This window comes from Pelophylax lessonae (genome assembly GCF_965119305.1).
Source record: "Pelophylax lessonae genome assembly, chromosome: 13".
NCBI lineage: Eukaryota > Metazoa > Chordata > Amphibia > Anura > Ranidae > Pelophylax > Pelophylax lessonae.
Window position 1 is genome coordinate 116,710,430 of NC_138780.1, and position 18,124 is coordinate 116,728,553.

At 45.8% G+C, this 18,124-nt stretch overlaps 1 protein-coding gene across 9 annotated transcripts in view; it reads right to left on the minus strand.

Annotated features, from left to right (window-relative positions):
• The window catches only part of RALGAPA1 (Ral GTPase activating protein catalytic subunit alpha 1), a 508,613-nt gene that overhangs the window by 402,687 nt on the left and 87,802 nt on the right, over positions 1–18,124 (minus strand). For all 9 annotated transcript variants that reach the window (XM_082275707.1, XM_082275706.1, XM_082275704.1 and 6 more), the window contains exon 5: positions 5,481–5,524. In XM_082275707.1, the coding sequence (XP_082131833.1) occupies positions 5,481–5,524 (44 nt within the window). The remainder of the gene's footprint in view (positions 1–5,480; positions 5,525–18,124) is intronic.

An 18,124-nucleotide genomic window follows, 5' to 3' on the forward strand; every position in this document is an offset into this window, starting at 1 on the left:
CCTGCACAGATTTAAATGGGGACAAATGCTATATGCCCAGGATACCTTAGGGGCATCGCATACTAGCTTATTATGAAATACTTACCTTAGAAAGAAGCCCTTCCATTGGCGCCCGCTCACCGCTGAGACGGCTGACATGTTCACCCGTCTTCCCTCCGGGTTCGCATCCTCCGGCCGGCTAATTGATCGGAACCGGGATGGCATCACTCCAGCCCATGCATACGGGAGCTGCTGTTCTTTGCACAGGGCTCGGAAGGAACGGCATGGGCAGCCGTTCCTTAAGAGCGCATGCACCAGTGATGTCACTGGCTGCATGCAAAGTAAATATCCCCTAAACAGTGCACACATAGGAGATATTTACAGTACCTATAGGTAAGCCTTATCATAGGCTTACCTATGGGTAAAAGTTAGAGGGAGCTTCACTTCCTCTTTCACATGTATCAGCACATTCAGGGGTTACCTGCAGCTAGAAACAGATGACCGGCATTGAATGCAGACAGTTTGAAATATACTGCAGGATACCAATCATTAGATGTAGTAGCTACATTAGTCCTTTTTTTTTTCCTTCTATAGGTTCACATGATAATCCTGCGAACACCACATTTCCTGTCTCTGGGTGGTTGCATTCACTCCTCCACTGTATCTATGAAAGGAACCATGGTTGCCACCAAGGCTGGACTTTAAACATGTCTGTCTTTGTTCATCTTCATTACCTGGTGAATTGGTGTCACTAGTAGTTTATACATAAAATAGAAGAAGTATTTTTACTTTCAAAAATGCTAATTGTCAAAAAAAAAAAAAAAAAAACATGCAGCCACCACATTTAAAATCTGATAAGTTGCAATACACATATTTTGTTATTAGGTTTAGCTATGCATTATATGGACTGTATGTGACAATGATCCAAATTTGGATGATACCTTTAGAGGTGCCATCTTTTTTTCTTCTCCAGATTGAAGTCAAAAGCTTTATCATACAGTTCAGCTTCCTCTTTGCTCAGAATGTCTTGCAACTGTACCTTACATTATGAAAGGTAGGAGTTTAGCCTACCATACTTTATTTTGCATGTTCCCACTCCTGAGTTGCAAGCTTTGGCACTGCATTAACTGAGTGTTACAAATTCTGTACATGCAAATGCAGCCTAGTAAAGATAATTCTGACCTGATAACTGGCACTACAAGTGTACAGAATGTTGTTTCACCAGGTTATCTATTTACCAAGTCTGTCAATGATTACCTATTTATAAGTGTTACGCTCAAGGCCCGTACACACGTACCGATCGTCGGCATACAAACGTCGGTGGACGAAGGATCTGCCGATTGTACGCGTGTTAGTATGGTGCCTCCGACAGATGTCTGCGCACAATCCGCGGACAAAAGTCTTTCGTGCAAACATGAAAATATTTGTATGCCGACACCAGAACGGACGATTGTTCGCCTGTCAGTACACAATTCGGCCGACAGACCGCAGATTTGCAAGACTGGGCATGCTCAGAAAATAGAAAACACAGGGAAAGTTAACCATTACATGACATCACTTCTGCAGTCGGCGGACAAAATTCTTGTGCTGTCCTTGTGCTGTCTTTGCACTTTTCAGCAGACACCGACATCCCGGGGAGAAAAGAGGAACATTTGTAAGCCGACCATCGGTACGTGTGTACGGGGCTTTAGAAAAACTAATTACGATTTCATGTATGAAGTGTGGATGACAATCAGTTTCCAGTTTACCTACTAGTAACCAATCAGCACCTACAAAGCAAGTTCAAATCTGCCCTAGCAGCAGGAAAGACATAAGCTTATTGGTTGCTAAGAGGAAAACAGACTTTTGTTCAGTCAGACACTATATACATGACACCCCCATTGACTCTTTTACTTTAATAGCTGTCTGTGATGCCATACAGCCACTAATCAGATTTTACTCATGGTTAGTGTTTGACTGAAGCCACTTATTATCAATCAACTGGGTTTACACTTTTTAAATCATAATGACAACAGAAACTACCCAAATGACCCTGATCAAAAGTTTACATACCCTGGTGATTTTGGCCTGATAACATGCACACAAGTTGACACAAAGGGGTTTGAATGACTATTAAAGGTAACCATCCTCACCTGTGATCTGTTTGCTTGTAATTAGTGTGTGTGTATAAAAGGTCAATGAGTTTCTGTACCCCTGACAGACCCTTGCATCTTTCATCCAGTACTGCACTGACGTTTCTGGATTCGGAGGCACGGGGAAAGCAAAATAATTGTCAAAGGATCTGCGGGAAAAGGTAGTTGAACTGTATAAAACAGGAAAGGGATATAAAAAGATATTCAAGGAATTGAGAATGCCAATCAGCAGTGTTCAAACTCTAATCAAGAAGTGGAAAATGAGGGGTTCGGTTGAAACCAAACCACAATCAGGTAGACCAACTGAAATTTCAGCCACAACTGCCAGGAAAATTGTTTGGGATGCAAAGAAAAACCCACAAATACAGGAAACATTTGGTGTGGCTGTTTTAAGATGCACAATAAGGAGGCACTTGAAGAAAGATGGGCTGCATGGTCGAGTCGCCAGAAGGCGGCTATTACTACACAAATGCCACCAATTATCCCGCTTACAATATGCCAAACAGCACAGAGGCAAGCCTCAAACCTTCTGGCACAAAGCCATTTGGAGTGATGAGATAAAAACTGAGCTTTTTGGCCACAACCATAAACGCTACATTTGGAGGAGTCAACAAGGCCTATGATGAAAGGTACACCATTCCTACTGTGAAACACGGAGGTGGATCGCTGATGTTTTGGGGATGTGTTAGTTACAAAGGCACAGGAAATTTGGTCAGAATTGATGGCAAGATGAATGCAGTATGTTATCAAAAAATACTGGAGGAAAATTTGTATTCATCAGCCTGGAAGCTGCGCATGGGATGTACTTGGACATTCAAACACGACAATGATCCTAAACACAAGGCCAAGTCGACCTGTCATTGGCTAAAGCAGAATAAAGTGAAGGTTCTGGAGTGGCCATCTCAGTCTCCTGACCTCAATATCGTTGAGCCACTCTGGGGAGATCTCAAACATGCAGTTCATGCAAGACAGGCCAAGAATTTACAGGAACTGGAGGCTTTTTGCCAGGAAGAATGGGCAGCTTTACCATCTGAGAAGATAAAGAGCCTCATCCACAAATACCACAAAAGACTTCAAGCTGTCATTGATGTTAAAGGGGACAATACACGGTATTAAGAACTGGGGAATGTAAACTTTTGATCAGTGTCATTTGGGTAGTTTCTGTTGTCATTCTGATTTAAAAAGAGTAAACACAGTTGATTGATAATAAATGGCTTCAGCCAAACACTAACAATGAGTGAAAGAAAAGTTTTTGTGTTATCATTCATATTCTCTAAAAAATGGCCAAGAAATCTTAAATTCTGCCAGGGTATGTAAACTTATGAGCACAACTGTACACTTTAAAGTTTTGTAGATTATTCTATTAGGGCCAGTTCACACCTGGATTGCCAGTGCATCTTGAACACGGTGCCGAAAATGTAAACAGAACATGCCTTCACCACGTTCTGTTGTGAACTGCCCCTAATGATAAAACGAGACTCACTGATATAATGTAAGCACATATCATATACAGAGGGAAACAGAAGAAAGAATGGCTTTCCTTTTCCTCCTTTTGCATCCAGTAGTGTCAGTGTGTTTTTCTAAGTAGCAAAAGTTATAAACCATAATGTTGTAGGAAATGACAGATTATTTTTTGCACTCAGAACCTACACTAATATTTATACTTGTAAAATGTATTGTATGTTGTCTCTGCATTATTACTATAGGAATATGGCATGGTAGTTTCAGGGACTAATCATTTTGAGCTATTGTTGTAACATTTATGTAAAAATAGCAGATTTAAAGCTGCATTAAATCTAAAAACAAACTTAGATTACAACTTACTAATTCTTAGATGTGCAGGTTGTAGTACTCTTATTCTTTTAGAATTTATTTAATTTTATTTTAAGCTATTAAAGTGGTAGTAAAGGTAAATTTAAAAAAATGATAAACATTTCATACTTACCTGTTCTGTGCAATGGAACTGCACAGAGCAGTCTCGAACCTCCTCTTCTCGGGTCCCCAGCCAGCGCTCCTGGCTCCTCCCTCTATGTTCAGTGTCCCCAAAGAACGCTGCTTTCTGCAGGGGCACTTAAGCATGCTCACTCTCAAGCCCTGCTGCAGCGTCAATTGACAGACAGCGGGACTCGGCCACGCCCCCCGCTCACTGTCTTTGGTTGACAGCAGTGGCAGCGAATGGCTCCCCGTGCCCCAGCAAAGCCAGTGAGACCCAGAAAAAACAAATAATACTACTGTTCAAAGGTGTCTCTGTTGTTCCTCCATCCAGAGTGGAGCCATCCCTAAGACAGGAAGTGTGTTACTGGCCAGAACATAAAGAGAAAAAAACCCATAAAAAAATGAAAATGAATGTAGCCAACATATTAATGAGTTGGTAAGCTGCAATACATTCTATGTTTGCTTTGGGTTTAATGCAGCTGTTACATTTTAAATGTTTCCTGATCCATCTTGTTGTTGCTCTATTTTATTTACATTTTGTATATTCTCCCTAAAAAGGCTGTTTGTGTACCAAACAGTGCAATTAGCAACACTGTAAAATAATTGCTAAAATCGGTCCGATTTATATAAAAAAAAAAAAAGAAAAAGAAAAAAAGAAAGTGACCAATCAGGTCTCATCTTAAAGAGGAAGTCAAGTCTTAGTTTTTTTTTCTTCCGTGCAAAGTAAATGGATAATGTGCTAGTATGCATCGCATTCTACCACATTATGTGACACTTACCTGCAAACGAAGCCCGCATTGTCCCCGCTAGTGGCCGCATCCATCTTCGCCCGTCTTTCTTCTGCGTCTGCGGACTCCGACTGTATTACTGGCCGGAGCCGCCTGACGTCACTCCCGGGAATGCGGGCAGGTGCCGCGCCGGTGGCCTTTTCGGCAGAGCGCATGCGCCGATGACGTCATCGGCTGCATTCAAAGTAAATATCTCCTAAACGGTGCATGTTTAGGAGAGATTTACAGTACCTATTAGGTAAACCTTATTATAGGTTTACCTATAAGTAAAAGATATAAAGGTGGGTTTACAGCCACTTTAAATAAAACAAGGAATCTAAGTGCCCACTATGAGCAAAGTCTCCACCTTTTAATGGATACTTAAGTAAACACTTATTTACAACTACATACCAGGAGAACTGAGTGTTAGAAATCTTGCGAAAATGTGTTCCAGGACATTCCCAGTATGTAGTGGTCAGTAACAGTAATGTCACCAGCACCTCCTGGAAAGTATTACTTACTTTTACAAGTTCAGAGATGGTTTCTTTTTCTTAAATTGCTGCATTTGCATTGTTTATACATTTTTCTTTTAATCAAACTGTCAACGTATTTAAAATAGATCGGCACCCACAAAACAGCTCCACAATCTCTTTTCTAATTTACTGACCTTTAAGGAGTTTCCGGTGTGAAGCAATTTTTTTAGGATCAGACCTAAAAGATGGAAGTACATGTAAACATTACAAAGCAAACAACTAAAAACAAGGTCACTTAAAAAAAAAATCAAGAAAACATTTGGAAATAAATTTGTACACAATTTTTTTTTTAGTTTTACGTGGTTGCTATGAAGCAAATCCATGCTGACTTCCTTAATCTCTTGGGGACTTCATTGTGGGGATGTCCCTTCCTAAACTCCAGCTTGGCCCAACTACTGTAGGCCCTGCACAGTCAACAATGGTGTCCTAGATAATGGGTGGACTCCATATAGTGCGCAGTAAACAAATAACTGTTGTAAGAAAGTGAGGCCTTTGTTATAACACGGTTGGAGCCCCGTTTTAGGCATTGATGGCCTTCAGACAGTTGAGAACACATTAAACAATTCTATGTTGTTTTGTGCTATAGTAGAAGCAGTCTGACTAGCTGTCACTGATTATCAGGAGAAATGCTCATTGATTCCTGGTCATTACTGTTACTGTCCAGTGACCACAAGTCACTATTACAGATATAGAATCCCCCCTTAAAGAAAAAAAAATGAAAATCAATGAAATTAACCATGCTTTCACATAGGAGTTTTTTATGCTGTAATAACAAGATGCCAGGCATATAGATACATATCCAAGGGGGTGACATTGTGAACCAAACTGGCAGCTGCTACCCCAACTATCATGACCATTGAGAAAGCCAATCAAAGGAAGGGGGCGAGGGAAGCTCTGCATCAAGTGATGTTATGAATGAGCAAGTCCATTGATTCATATGTAGTGAAACAGTTTATTCTACTTTGACAAAAAACATTTTTTACAAGGAGCAACTGACACACAAATTCCAAATGGCCAAAGAGGGAGTCTGGATCAAACTCGCCTATGTTGTAACTGTAAAGTACATGAGTGAGCATGGGGCCAGATGGACGGCTCAAACCTCAGGGAACTCTTCTGGTGGATGGACGGTCAGATTACACCAGGGCAGATGGAACTGTGTCAGTTGCTCCTTGTAAATCATTTTTTTCTTGTCAAAGTACAATAAACTGTTTTACTTCATATCAATCAACATACTTGCTCATTCATATCATCACTTGGTAAAGCGCCCCCACCCCCTCCTGTCTGATGTTTTATATACTGTAGATCTACTGCAGTGGGCAATCTAATGTGGTGGGCATTCCCAACACAGGATGAGGTAAAGAGTCTCCTTCCCTATGATTCTAGTTCATAGCACTGTGCTAAGATGGTCTGTTCTGAAAAAAAAAAAAAAAAAAAATACAGCATGCAGTATTTTTATCAGCGCAGTATGAAACATCACAATACAGCCAACAGAAATCCATAAAATGTCACTTTGAGACAATTTAATAAAGTCTGCGCCATAAAAAAAAATGCAATGTGCCTTTACACCACACAGCAGCGTCTGTGCTGTAATGCCACTGCTGGTGTGAACAGGCCCTACTGGGGATAAAAAATGATTTCATGCAATAGGACTAAAGCGGAACAGAAAACACACACACATTATATTGCAACAGTATATTGTGCTACAGAAGCATAGCTCAATTATGGCCATTTGACATTGACCTTTACATTTCTATATAGAAACGCAGCTGCGCGCTTCCTTAGTTCAGAAAAAAATTGGATTTTTGATTTACCGTAAAATCCATTTCTCTGATGTTCACTGACGGACACAGCTCCTGCTAGTCATAACCTTTGGGTTATACTGCCCCCTACATGAGTAGGACACTAGGCAGAAAAGAAATCGGGCTATGCCTATGGGCAGTCCCAGGGAGTATACTCCCTCTCTCTGCTATAGCCCCTCAGTTTTGTTACAAGCAGTGTCAGGAGAATTATAACTCCACAGAGGGGCGGGTGCTGTGTCCGTCAATGAACAGCAGAGAAATGGATTTTACGGTAAGTCAAAAATCCCATTTTCTCTTTCGTTCATTGACAGACACTGCTCCTGATATTCATAACCATTGGGATGTCCCAAAGCACTGTTAAAAATTAAGGGTGGGAACAACAAAAAAATTCCCAAGGCTAAACATTAGACAGCCAGGCAACAGGAGCTCAACCAAACAACTGGAGCCCACCTGAAAAAAACAACACACCCTAAAAGAGGACCAGGTCCTCTAAACAGCAGCCTGCAAAACCTTGCAGCCAAAAGAAGTACCCGCAGATGCCAACACAAGTGGCTGCCTTGCAAACCTGTGCCACTGATGCCTGATGCGCAGTGGCCAGACTGGGGTGACCACTGGATCTAGATTAACCAGCCCGTCGCCTAGTTAAGCTGTTGATTGTAGAGCTCACAGGTAAAAAATCTAAAAAAGAAAAAAATTTGCCAGGACCAAAGATCCCAGCAAGGTACTAGTTCCTTACTCCTGACTAGGCAAAAGAAAAAAAAACGAAAGAGAAAATGGGATTTTTGACTTACAGTAAAATCAATTTCCCTGATGTTCATTGATGGACACAGAACCCACCCCTCTGTATAGTTATAATTCTCCTGACACTGCTTGAAACAAAACTGAGTGGCTATAGCAGAGAGAGGGAGTATACCAACTGGGACTGCCCATGGGTGTAGCCAGAATTATTTCCTGCCTAGTGCCTTACTTTTGCAGGGGGCAGTATAACCCAATGGGTATGAATATCAGGAGCTGTGTCAGTCAATGAACATAAGAGAAATACATACATTATATATATATATATATTCTGTAGGTTTAGAGATATCTCTTCTGGGTTTTTGTATATAGATACAAATCTCTGAAATGTCTGCAAAGATGAATGGAAAAAGTTCAGACACTTCAGGGTAGCGTGTGGGAATGATGATATTCTGCCTCACCAACCAACAGAAATGTGTAGGAAGGAGTAGAGTGCAGGCAAGCTCCATCCCTACCAGGAGGTAGCAGAGCTCTGCCCAATCAGAAAGGCCAAGCATTTGGAGAGAGAGGGGCAACAAATCTGCTGTTGGTATGTCCAGTTCCCTTTGGATAAATGCAATTCATTACTGCAAGCAAGATTTTTTTTTCCTTTTTCTAAGTGACAGACTCTTTAATACGTATCACTTTTCTGACTTTGCAACGTAGAAAATCAGAGTAAACCATAAGATTGCCTGTATTGAACTACAACCCATTTTGGCAGAAAAAACAGTAATCATATCTATTTGTCAACCGTGTAAGTCGTCATTTACCTTGCGTTTATTCATCATAGGTACTTACATAGTGTCATTAATTTAAACAGCACTTAACATAATGCATATTTCAGTCCCTGCCCTCAAGGAGCTTACACACCGAGAGTGTCAGTGGATTTCTATCTTCCCCCAACACAAAATATCCTGGTGCATGCAGCTCTGTATGCAGATATAAAGACATGACCTAAATAAAATAAATAAATACACATAATACCATGTAAAGAATGTTTACATTGTTTTCGACCTTCTCATAAAAAGGGAAAACAAATGTTGGAGGTCTCGGTCAGAGCCACTCTGATCTCCTGCACTGGTCTTTGGCACCCTCCATTTTATATCGGTGACCACGAAACCCTTGAGACAATTTCTAGATGTCAAAAGGAAATTATAAGTGCTCACCTCACGCTTTCCCTACATCGGGTTTGAACCTGCGTCTTCGTGTTCCCAAAATGCAACTCTGCCTGTGTACTAAAGACCCGCGCCACCAATCCACAAATAACTGACTGTGGTAACTACACATCTTTGGTACATACAATATGTCCATGTTGGGGATCGACCAAATATCGGTGGGGCCGATATTCACTTTTTGAAGTATCAGTCACAAACTTGCTGATATGGCCGATATTGCTTCAAGTGGTTGTACCGGAGTGATGCCTGCAGCTAGAGGCATCACCCCAGTACCGTTTCTGTAGAACAGACGATCGGCTTTTCATGTAACAACAGATGCGGCTAATCAGCTGCTCGGCTATTACAAGCAGCGGGAGGGGATTGCCCCCCCCCCCCCCAATCCGCCTGGCTCTCCTGTCCCACTGGCTGGCTGTAGACCCGAACAAAGCCTACATCGGCTCTCCGATGTAGTAACCAGGAGCCTTAAAAGCGCCAGATTTAAAAGAATTACAGTACTCAAAACAGCCGAACTTGGCGTTTTGAATGTTTTTAAGTGCAGAGGAGGGGTTAGGGGTCCTAAAGTCCCCAGATGTCTCCATAAAGAGTTCCTGTCACTGCCTATTACGGTCACAAGGGATGTTTACATTCCTTGTGACAGCAATAAAAGTGATAAAAAAAAAAAAAAAGATGTGTAAAGGACAGCGTAAAAATAAAAACTTTAAAATGTACAGAATATCGGCACCTAATATCGACTATTGGCCTGAATCGGTATGGGTCGATCCCTAGTCCATGTACTGTATATCTGATATATCTGTGATATAAGCCAATGCCTGCTACTTAGAACTTATAAAAAACCCGTTCTTCAATAATTTAAAACCTCAACCAACCAATGTATACCCAAGCTGCAGCTCACAACATGTACCCCAGTACATGGCTGCCACTAAACCCTTAAAGAAAAGAGAGCTGCGCTACCTAGTGAAATTCAATACAAGCATACAGTATATTAAGTCACCTATGAGTATCAATAAAATGGAAAACAAAAGAAGCAAACTACTAGCACAATTAAGGCCCCGTTCACATAGGCACGCCGCGGCCTCGGAGCGGCCGCCACGGACTTCATAACATTGAAGTCTATGGCGGTCGCCTCCTGGTCGCCCCAAAGAAGCTCCGGACCCTTTTTCTAAGTCAGAGCGACTTGTGTCGCTCCTATTAGAACGGGACCGCAGCTTCCCTATGGGAGGCGACCTACGGCGACCTGTGAGGCGACCATCAATCCCCTCCAAAGGCTCTGAGGAGAGGCATACCGATATCCTTCTGACAGGGTGAATCATAGGTCACTCCCACACCACATAAAGTGGTTTGCCATGGTGACATGCTTCCGCCGAGTGTATCCCCTCTTTCTTAAGTCTTAAGCAGGCTGCTTCTTTGAGACATTCCGTTAGGGACGAAATGTGCAGAGGTGGGAATTCCAGTGATGCCATTTCACCATCGAAAGCGGTTGCAGAAGTGGAGGAATTCTCCTCACTATCTGAGGATTCAGGGCGCATGGTTGCAGACCCAGCAGGGTGACCCACGTCCGCGGTGGCTGAATCAGATTGAGGACAGGACACCAAGGACTCCAGGACTGCCGTCAGTTTTGGTCGGTCGGTTTGCGACCTCGCAAGGCGTTTGACTTGCAGGCCCGCCCCCGTCCGGTGGGGCTATGTTGTGGCCAATATAGTGCGGAGCTAAGGTCTGTTTGCTGGCCAGACTGGGGTAACCACTGCATCTAGATTATCCAGCCCATCGCCCAGTCCGGCAGTTGATTGTAGATCTCACAGGATAAAATCCAGGGGGAAAAAAAATTCTATCTAAAAAGAAAAAATTGCCAGGACCAGAGATTACAGCGAGGAACTAGGTCCTTACTCCTGACTAGGCAGAAAAAAAACAGAGTACCTATAGCAGAGAGTGTGAGTATAACCCCCTGAGACTGCCCATAGACTCCTGTAGGGGGGCAGTATAACCCAATGGTCAGAATATCAGAAGCTGTGTCCATCAATGAACGAAAGAGAAAGGTCATTTTTAAAAAAATTCAATCACAATATGATCTGAGTAGCAATTGTATACACTATATATATATATATATATATATATATATATATATATATATATATAATTTTTTTTTTTTTTTTATTTGCCATTTTTTCCCCCAAACAAAAAGGGGAGTTACCCTTTAAGTATGTGTGTGTTATTTGAACTATTTTTGGGAATTATTGTATTCACATTGCACCATATGAATTTTGTACTTTATGATTTCAGATTTGGTTAAATGTGTATAACACATCAATATATTAATATTTATAGGCCACTTTACACACATTTGTATTGAATTTCAGGAGGCAGCTCTTTTTTCTTTGGTATTTTTTACCTATACCTGCCTAAAACATCAATGCTGACACCTCCACAGAGTAGTTAAAAACATGTGTATAATACATAGGAATTTCCCTATGTTCTAAAACACACAAAAAAAAAAAAAAAAAAAAGATAAAAAACAGCAACATTGCTGCCCTGCTCTGTTCTCCTTTCTGGGCTACAGAACAACCCCTCCCTCTACTTATCTTGTAAGCTCTCTCAGGGCCCTCTTAACACTCTTGCATTATAAGTAAACTGTCTCTCTTTATTCAACCCATTGGAACTATAAAACTGAATTTTTGTAAAATCTTACCTGTAAAATTCCTTTCTCTGAGTCCTCCGACAGTCGCCGCCTCCTCTAAGTCATCACAATTGGGTATTGTCCACCTATCTGTAGGAATAGCTAGGCATATAGACTTAGTCAAAAGACCAAAGGCATTAGCATGTACACACCCACGGGGGCTGTCCCATCTGGTCAATACCCCCCCTGCATCACCACTCCCAACTCAGTTTGGTAGCATAGCAGTAGGTAATAAGAACCCCAAAAAGAGGGGCGGGGGCGGCGACTGTCGGAGGACTCAGAGAAAGGAATTTTACAGGTAAGATTTTACAAAAATTCAGTTTTCTCTTACGTCCTCCGACAGTCGCCGCCTCCTCTAAGTCATCACAATTGGGATGTCCCAAAGCAGTAGAGACATGAGGGGTGGGAGACGCAACCGTAGAAAAGGCAACGCAGTACCCACATCAGAGAAAGGAATCTTACATGCACTGTAAGCACCAACTGGGCAACAGCAAAAAAAAAAACAATGCTCAACAGGAGCAACAGCCCAGGAAAGCAAATGCCAACAGCCAGGGACCCAGAGAAAAAAATCAAGGGTCCATCATGGCACAGCCGCACTGAGAACTTTGCGGCCAAAAGAAGCATCAGCTGATGCCAGAACGTCTACTTTGTAGAACTTGGAAAACGTGTGCACCGACTACGACCAAGTCGCTGCCCTGCACACCTGGGCCACCGAGGCCCGATGCCAATAGGCCCAGGAAGTACTCAAAGACCTGGTAGAGTGCGCCTTAACAGGGAAGGGCGGAACCCGTTCCTTCAAGGTGTAAGCCTGTTCAATGGTCTGTCTGATCCATTTGGCAATAGTCGCTGCGGACACAGCCATGCCCTTCCGAGGCCCCTCAGGAAGGACAAAGAGGGAATCCGTCTTCCGAAAGGATTCCGTAGACTGCAGGTAAACCCTGATCCCCCTGACAACATCCAAAAAATGCAAGGCAATCTCCTTTGGATGTTTAGGCTTCGTACAAAGTGAAGGCAGGACAATGTCCTCATTAAGGTGATAATCAGAGATCACCTTGGGAAGGAAGGATGGGGGTGGTCGCAAAACCACCTTATCCCTGTGAATAATCAAGTAAGGGGAGCGGCAAGACAACGCCGCAAGTTCCGACACTCTGCGAGCCGAAGTGATCGCCACAAGAAAAGCAACCTTTTTCAACAGCAGAGGCAACGATATCTCCCTGATATTCTCAAAGGGAGCACGCTGCAATGCGGACAGGACCAAATTCAAGTCCCATGGAGGTAAAGGCTCCTTTCTGGGAGGAGCCAAATGTCGCACACCTTGAATGAATGTGCGCACCAAGGAATGAGACGCCACAGGGCGTTGGAAAAGGACCGCCAGTGCTGACACCTGGCCCTTTATTGTGGCCAGCGCCAGGCGCTGATCCACTCCAGACTGGAGGAAAGCCAAGATTCTCGACACCGAGTAAGAACGAGGGGAAAACCCCCTGGACTCACACCAGGTGAAGTAGGCTTTCCAGGTACGGTAATAGATCTTACCAGAGGAAGATTTCCTAGCCTTGATCAGGGTAGGGATAACCTCAGAGGATAGACCCTTGTCCTTCAAGACCTGGGTCTCAACAGCCAGGCCGTTAAAGCCAGCGACTGTAAAGCAGGGTGGAAGATCGGACCTTGAGACAGAAGATCTTCCCGCAGAGGTAGGTGCCACAAAGGTGCCACTGCCAGGTGAACAACGTCGGCGTACCAGGACCGGCGAGGCCAGTCCGGTGCCACCAGAATCACCATGTGCGGTTCCGAGGCCAATCTACGAAGGAACCGGGATAGTAACTGAATCGGAGGAAAGGCGTACATCAGACGATACTGATGCCAAGGGGCCACCAACGCATCCGAGGCGTCCGCCAAAGGATCGCGCATTCTTGCCACGAAGCTTTCCACCTTTCGGTTTAGCTGGGATGCGAACAGATCCACATCTGGGGATCCCCACTTCGCACACAGCATCTGAAAGACCTCCGGGTGAAGGGACCATTCCCCCTGGTCCAGGGTCTGGTGGCTCAGATAGTCGGCCTGCCAATTTTCCACACCCGGAATGTGAACTGCCGAGATCGCCGGGACATGAGTCTCGGCCCAAGACAGGATGTCGGTCACCTCCTGGGCCGCTCGAGCACTCCTGGTGCCCCCCTGGTGGTTGATGTAAGCCACCGCGGTAGCATTGTCCGTCTGTACGCGAACAGGCAGGCCCTGGAGATGGTCCGACCAGTGGAAGAGACAGAGTTTTATTGCTCTTAGTTTCAGCACATTTATCGGGAGGGAGGATTCCTCCTCCGACCAAGTGCCCTGGGCAGACAGGTTGCCCAGGACTCCACCCCAGCCCGACAGGCTGGCGTCCGCGATAACCACTGTCCACACCACCGGGCGGAAGGACTTGCCTTCCGCCACCGCCGGGGACTGGATCCACCACAGAAGAGCCAATCTGGTCTGGCGACTCAAGGAGAAATCCAGATCCAAGGACTGAGGAAGTCTGTCCCACCTGGCCAGGATCTCCATCTGGAGAGCCGCGTGTGGAACTGGGCAAAGGGAATCGCCTCGAAGGCCGACACCATCAACCCCAGGCCCCGCATGTAGGTCCTGAGTGACGAGGACGGATTGTCCCTGAGGGACCTGAGTTCGTCCCGCAAAGTCTGGAGCTTGTCCTCCGGCAAGAACACCTTTGCCTGAGCAGAGTCCAGAACCATTCCCAGGTAGGGAAGGCGAAGCGACGGAGACAACGCTGATTTCTGAACGTTGATGGTCCATCCGAACTCCTGGAGTGTCTGTACCGTGATGGACAGGTCGCGCACAAGGTCCTGGCTGACCCTCGATCTCAGAAGCAGATCGTCCAGGTACCCCAGGACCGCAATGCCCTGGGCCCGTAGCAGGCCCAGGACCGGTGCCAACACCTTGGTGAAGACCCTTGGAGCGAGACCGAAAGGTAACGCCACAAACTGGTAGTGGTCCTCTGCGATAGCAAACCGAAGGTACCGCTGATGACCCTCAAAAATGGGGATGTGCAGGTACGCATCCTTCAGAGCTATCGAAGCCAGGAATTCTCCCGGACTCAAGGAGGCCACAACCGAACGGAGAGACTCCATTCGAAACTTTCGAACACGCACGAAGCGGTTCAGCGCTTTCAGGTCCAGAATAGGACGCACTTTGCCCTCCTTCCTGGGCACAGTGAACAGATTCGAATAAAACCCCCGAAACCTGTCCCGATGAGGCACCGGGACAATCACTCCCTGAGCAAGCAGGTCCTGCACCGCCCGATGCAAATCCTGCAGACGCCCCGGAAGCAGATGGAGATTGGAGGGAAAGAATCTGTCCGCCGGCCTGGAAAGAAATTCGATCTTGTATCCTGATCGAACGATTTCCTGGACCCACCTGTCCGATATCCGGAGCAGCCAAGGTTGGAGAAAACCGCGCAAACGTCCCCCCACCCCAGAAATGGGTGAGGGCGCCCCTTCAGGCAGAGGCGGAGTGTCCCGCCGAGCCGGCGTTTTGCCGGCCTTCTGCTTACCCGGCTTCTTCTGGCTGCTCTGGGCCTTGAAGGGCTTGCCCTTGGATTGGTTCCGAAAGGCACGAAAGGACCCCTGACTGGATCTAGGCGCAGAACCCCGCTTGCCTCGGAAAGACTTGTTCTTCGGGTTCTGGGGCAGCATAGTGCTCTTGCCCCCTGTGACGACTTTCACCAGGGTATCCAACGCCTCGCCAAAAAGGCGAGAGCCAGCATAGGGAAAATCAGCAACTGTCTTCCGTGAGGACTGGTCGGCCGACCAGCTCTTCAGCCATATCAGTCGCCTGTTAAGCACCGCGACACTCGAGAGGCGAGCCACCAAGGGGGCCTCATTTAAGGCTGCATCACACAAATACATGACTCCTTGGTGGATCTGGTCCACTATATCCAGTCGGGCAGGCGGCACGTCATCAGACACTAGGTTGCTTCTAAGCACCTTGATCCAATCAGCTACCGCCTGAGCCACCATAACGGACGCGAAAACGGGTTTGAGCAACGAACCCGCCACTGTATAGGAATGGCGGGCTAGAGACTCCAACTGCCAGTCCGTGGGATCCCGGAAAACCGGAGTATCCTCAGTAGGAATCAAGGTAGCCTTGTTCAGCACGGCCACAGTGTGATCTACCTGTGGAGGCACACACCATCGCGATTCCGTAGCCGGCGCAAAAGGATAAAGCAATTTGAACCGACTAGGCACCACGAATGGACGTTTTAACGTGCGCCACATTTCATTAACAGTGTAATGAAATTCAGCTGGGCAGGGAAAAACCTGCGCAGACTTGTGGGCCCTGTGCGTCCCAAAAGAGGACACAACGGCCGGAGGATTGGGCTCATCCTCTAAACACAAGGTTTCCTTCACAGAAACAATCAACTCATCCATGGTCGCCCGTTCTTCAGGTGACCCAGGGGAGGATGTGTCAACACCCTCAATTTCAGCCTCCCCCTCAGACCCCGGGGGGTCCAAGGATGAGCGGGACCCTGAAAAGGGCACGCTTGCAGCAGCAGCAGCAGCCATATCCCCATCTGAATCAGAAGAGAGAGACAGCCTGGGCCGTTTTCTCGCAGCCCGTTCAGACATCAGCATTTCCATATTTGCCACTAAAGTCGCAACCACAGCAGCCAGATCAGGTCGCAGTGGAGCCACAGGAGAACTGGGGCCCCCCACTAAAGCTGGAGGAAACTTGCTTTGCTGAGAATCCATGGCTCAAGACAAGAAAAAATTACAGTGCAAAAAATGATGTACTGTCCCCTTAAATAGCGCTGCGGAGTGCGCAGCCCACCGCTACTGTCACAGCAATGAAGACCCCCAAAAGGAGAAAGAAAACTGAGCCAGAAGCAGTATACAGAGGAAGACAGAGAGATGAACTGCAGAGCCCGCAGATCGTTGCTACCTGTGTCCTTGCTGCCCGAGAGGAAAAGGAAATGCTGCTGGAAGGGGCTGGCTATAAGCCAGACCTAAGGGAAAATGGCTGCCCATAGGAAATGCATTGGAGGCTACACCAAGATGGCCGCCGACATGCGGCTGAACCGATCGTTCTACAGCCCACAAAATGGCGGCGGAGGGCGCCAAAACGATCTGTATGCTCGCCCCCAGAGGGGCCATATCCATGTGCAGTAAAAAAAAACATGGCGGACCGCGCGAACATACCCCCGCAGTGGTCACCGCACAAACTCAAGTCTGTACCCCCAAACATGCACCTAAGGTGACACAGGGACCCCCAGTAACAAAACATACAGATTTGCACAAAGCGAACCCCGCAGGGATCGCACAGGGAGTCACACAGGCACAGACATGGGGACACACAGCAACACAGACTGCCACCCCAGACAGAGGCCCCACACAGAAAAAGTACTTACCTGTTCCCGATGGCGTGGGGGAGCCTCTATGCACGGATAAACCTCTGTCCTCTCCTGACAGGGAGTGCCGTGAGCCAGGGACATGACGCTGCAGCAGCGCAGACGAGTCCTGTGAGGTAGCCACCTCACGGCTGAATCCCTGCAGCGAACAGGGATGGGTCGTTCATAATGCCAGGGCGAACCATAGCTGAACGCTCAATGACGGGCTGGGGGTCCATCTGACCCTCAGTGCCCTGGAGAACCAGGGCGGCCAGTCCGAATCCCAGCACCGCATGATCCATCTTCATCCGAAGAATAAACTAACACTAAAGCTGACAAAATAAACAGCTAGTAAAGTGAGAGAAAAAACTGACATTTTTCAAAGAAAATCAAATAAAAGATATAGGAAGGCTGTGACTGAAGCCCCAGCACAAGGTAGCCTGACTATTCCTGATGCTAGGCAAACTAAAACTGAGTTGGGAGTGGTGATGCAGGGGGGGTATTGACCAGATGGGACAGCCCCCGTGGGTGTGTACATGCTAATGCCTTTTGTCTTTTGACTAAGTCTATATGCCTAGCTATTCCTACGGATAGGTGGACAATACCCAATTGTGATGACTTAGAGGAGGCGGCGACTGTCGGAGGACGTAAGAGAAAAATAATCCTGTATAACAACAACATAATGGAAACATGTTCGATAGTCCAGCAAGGTAGAAACAAAAACACTTCATGGGATTTTAGTGCAGCAGAGTTGTCAATCTTAACAGGAAGTTAGGAGCTCACTGGATTTCTGCCAGATGTACAGGTACTTTTCAGTACTTGCAGCCTTTTAATAGTATTGCACTGAATGTTTTTTTTTTCCTTGCCCAGATAAATGGATTTTTGTAAAATCTTACCATAAAATCCTTTTCTCTTAAGCTCATTGACAGACGTAGTCCTCGTTGATTAATAACAACTCGGGTTATACTGCCCTCTACAGGAG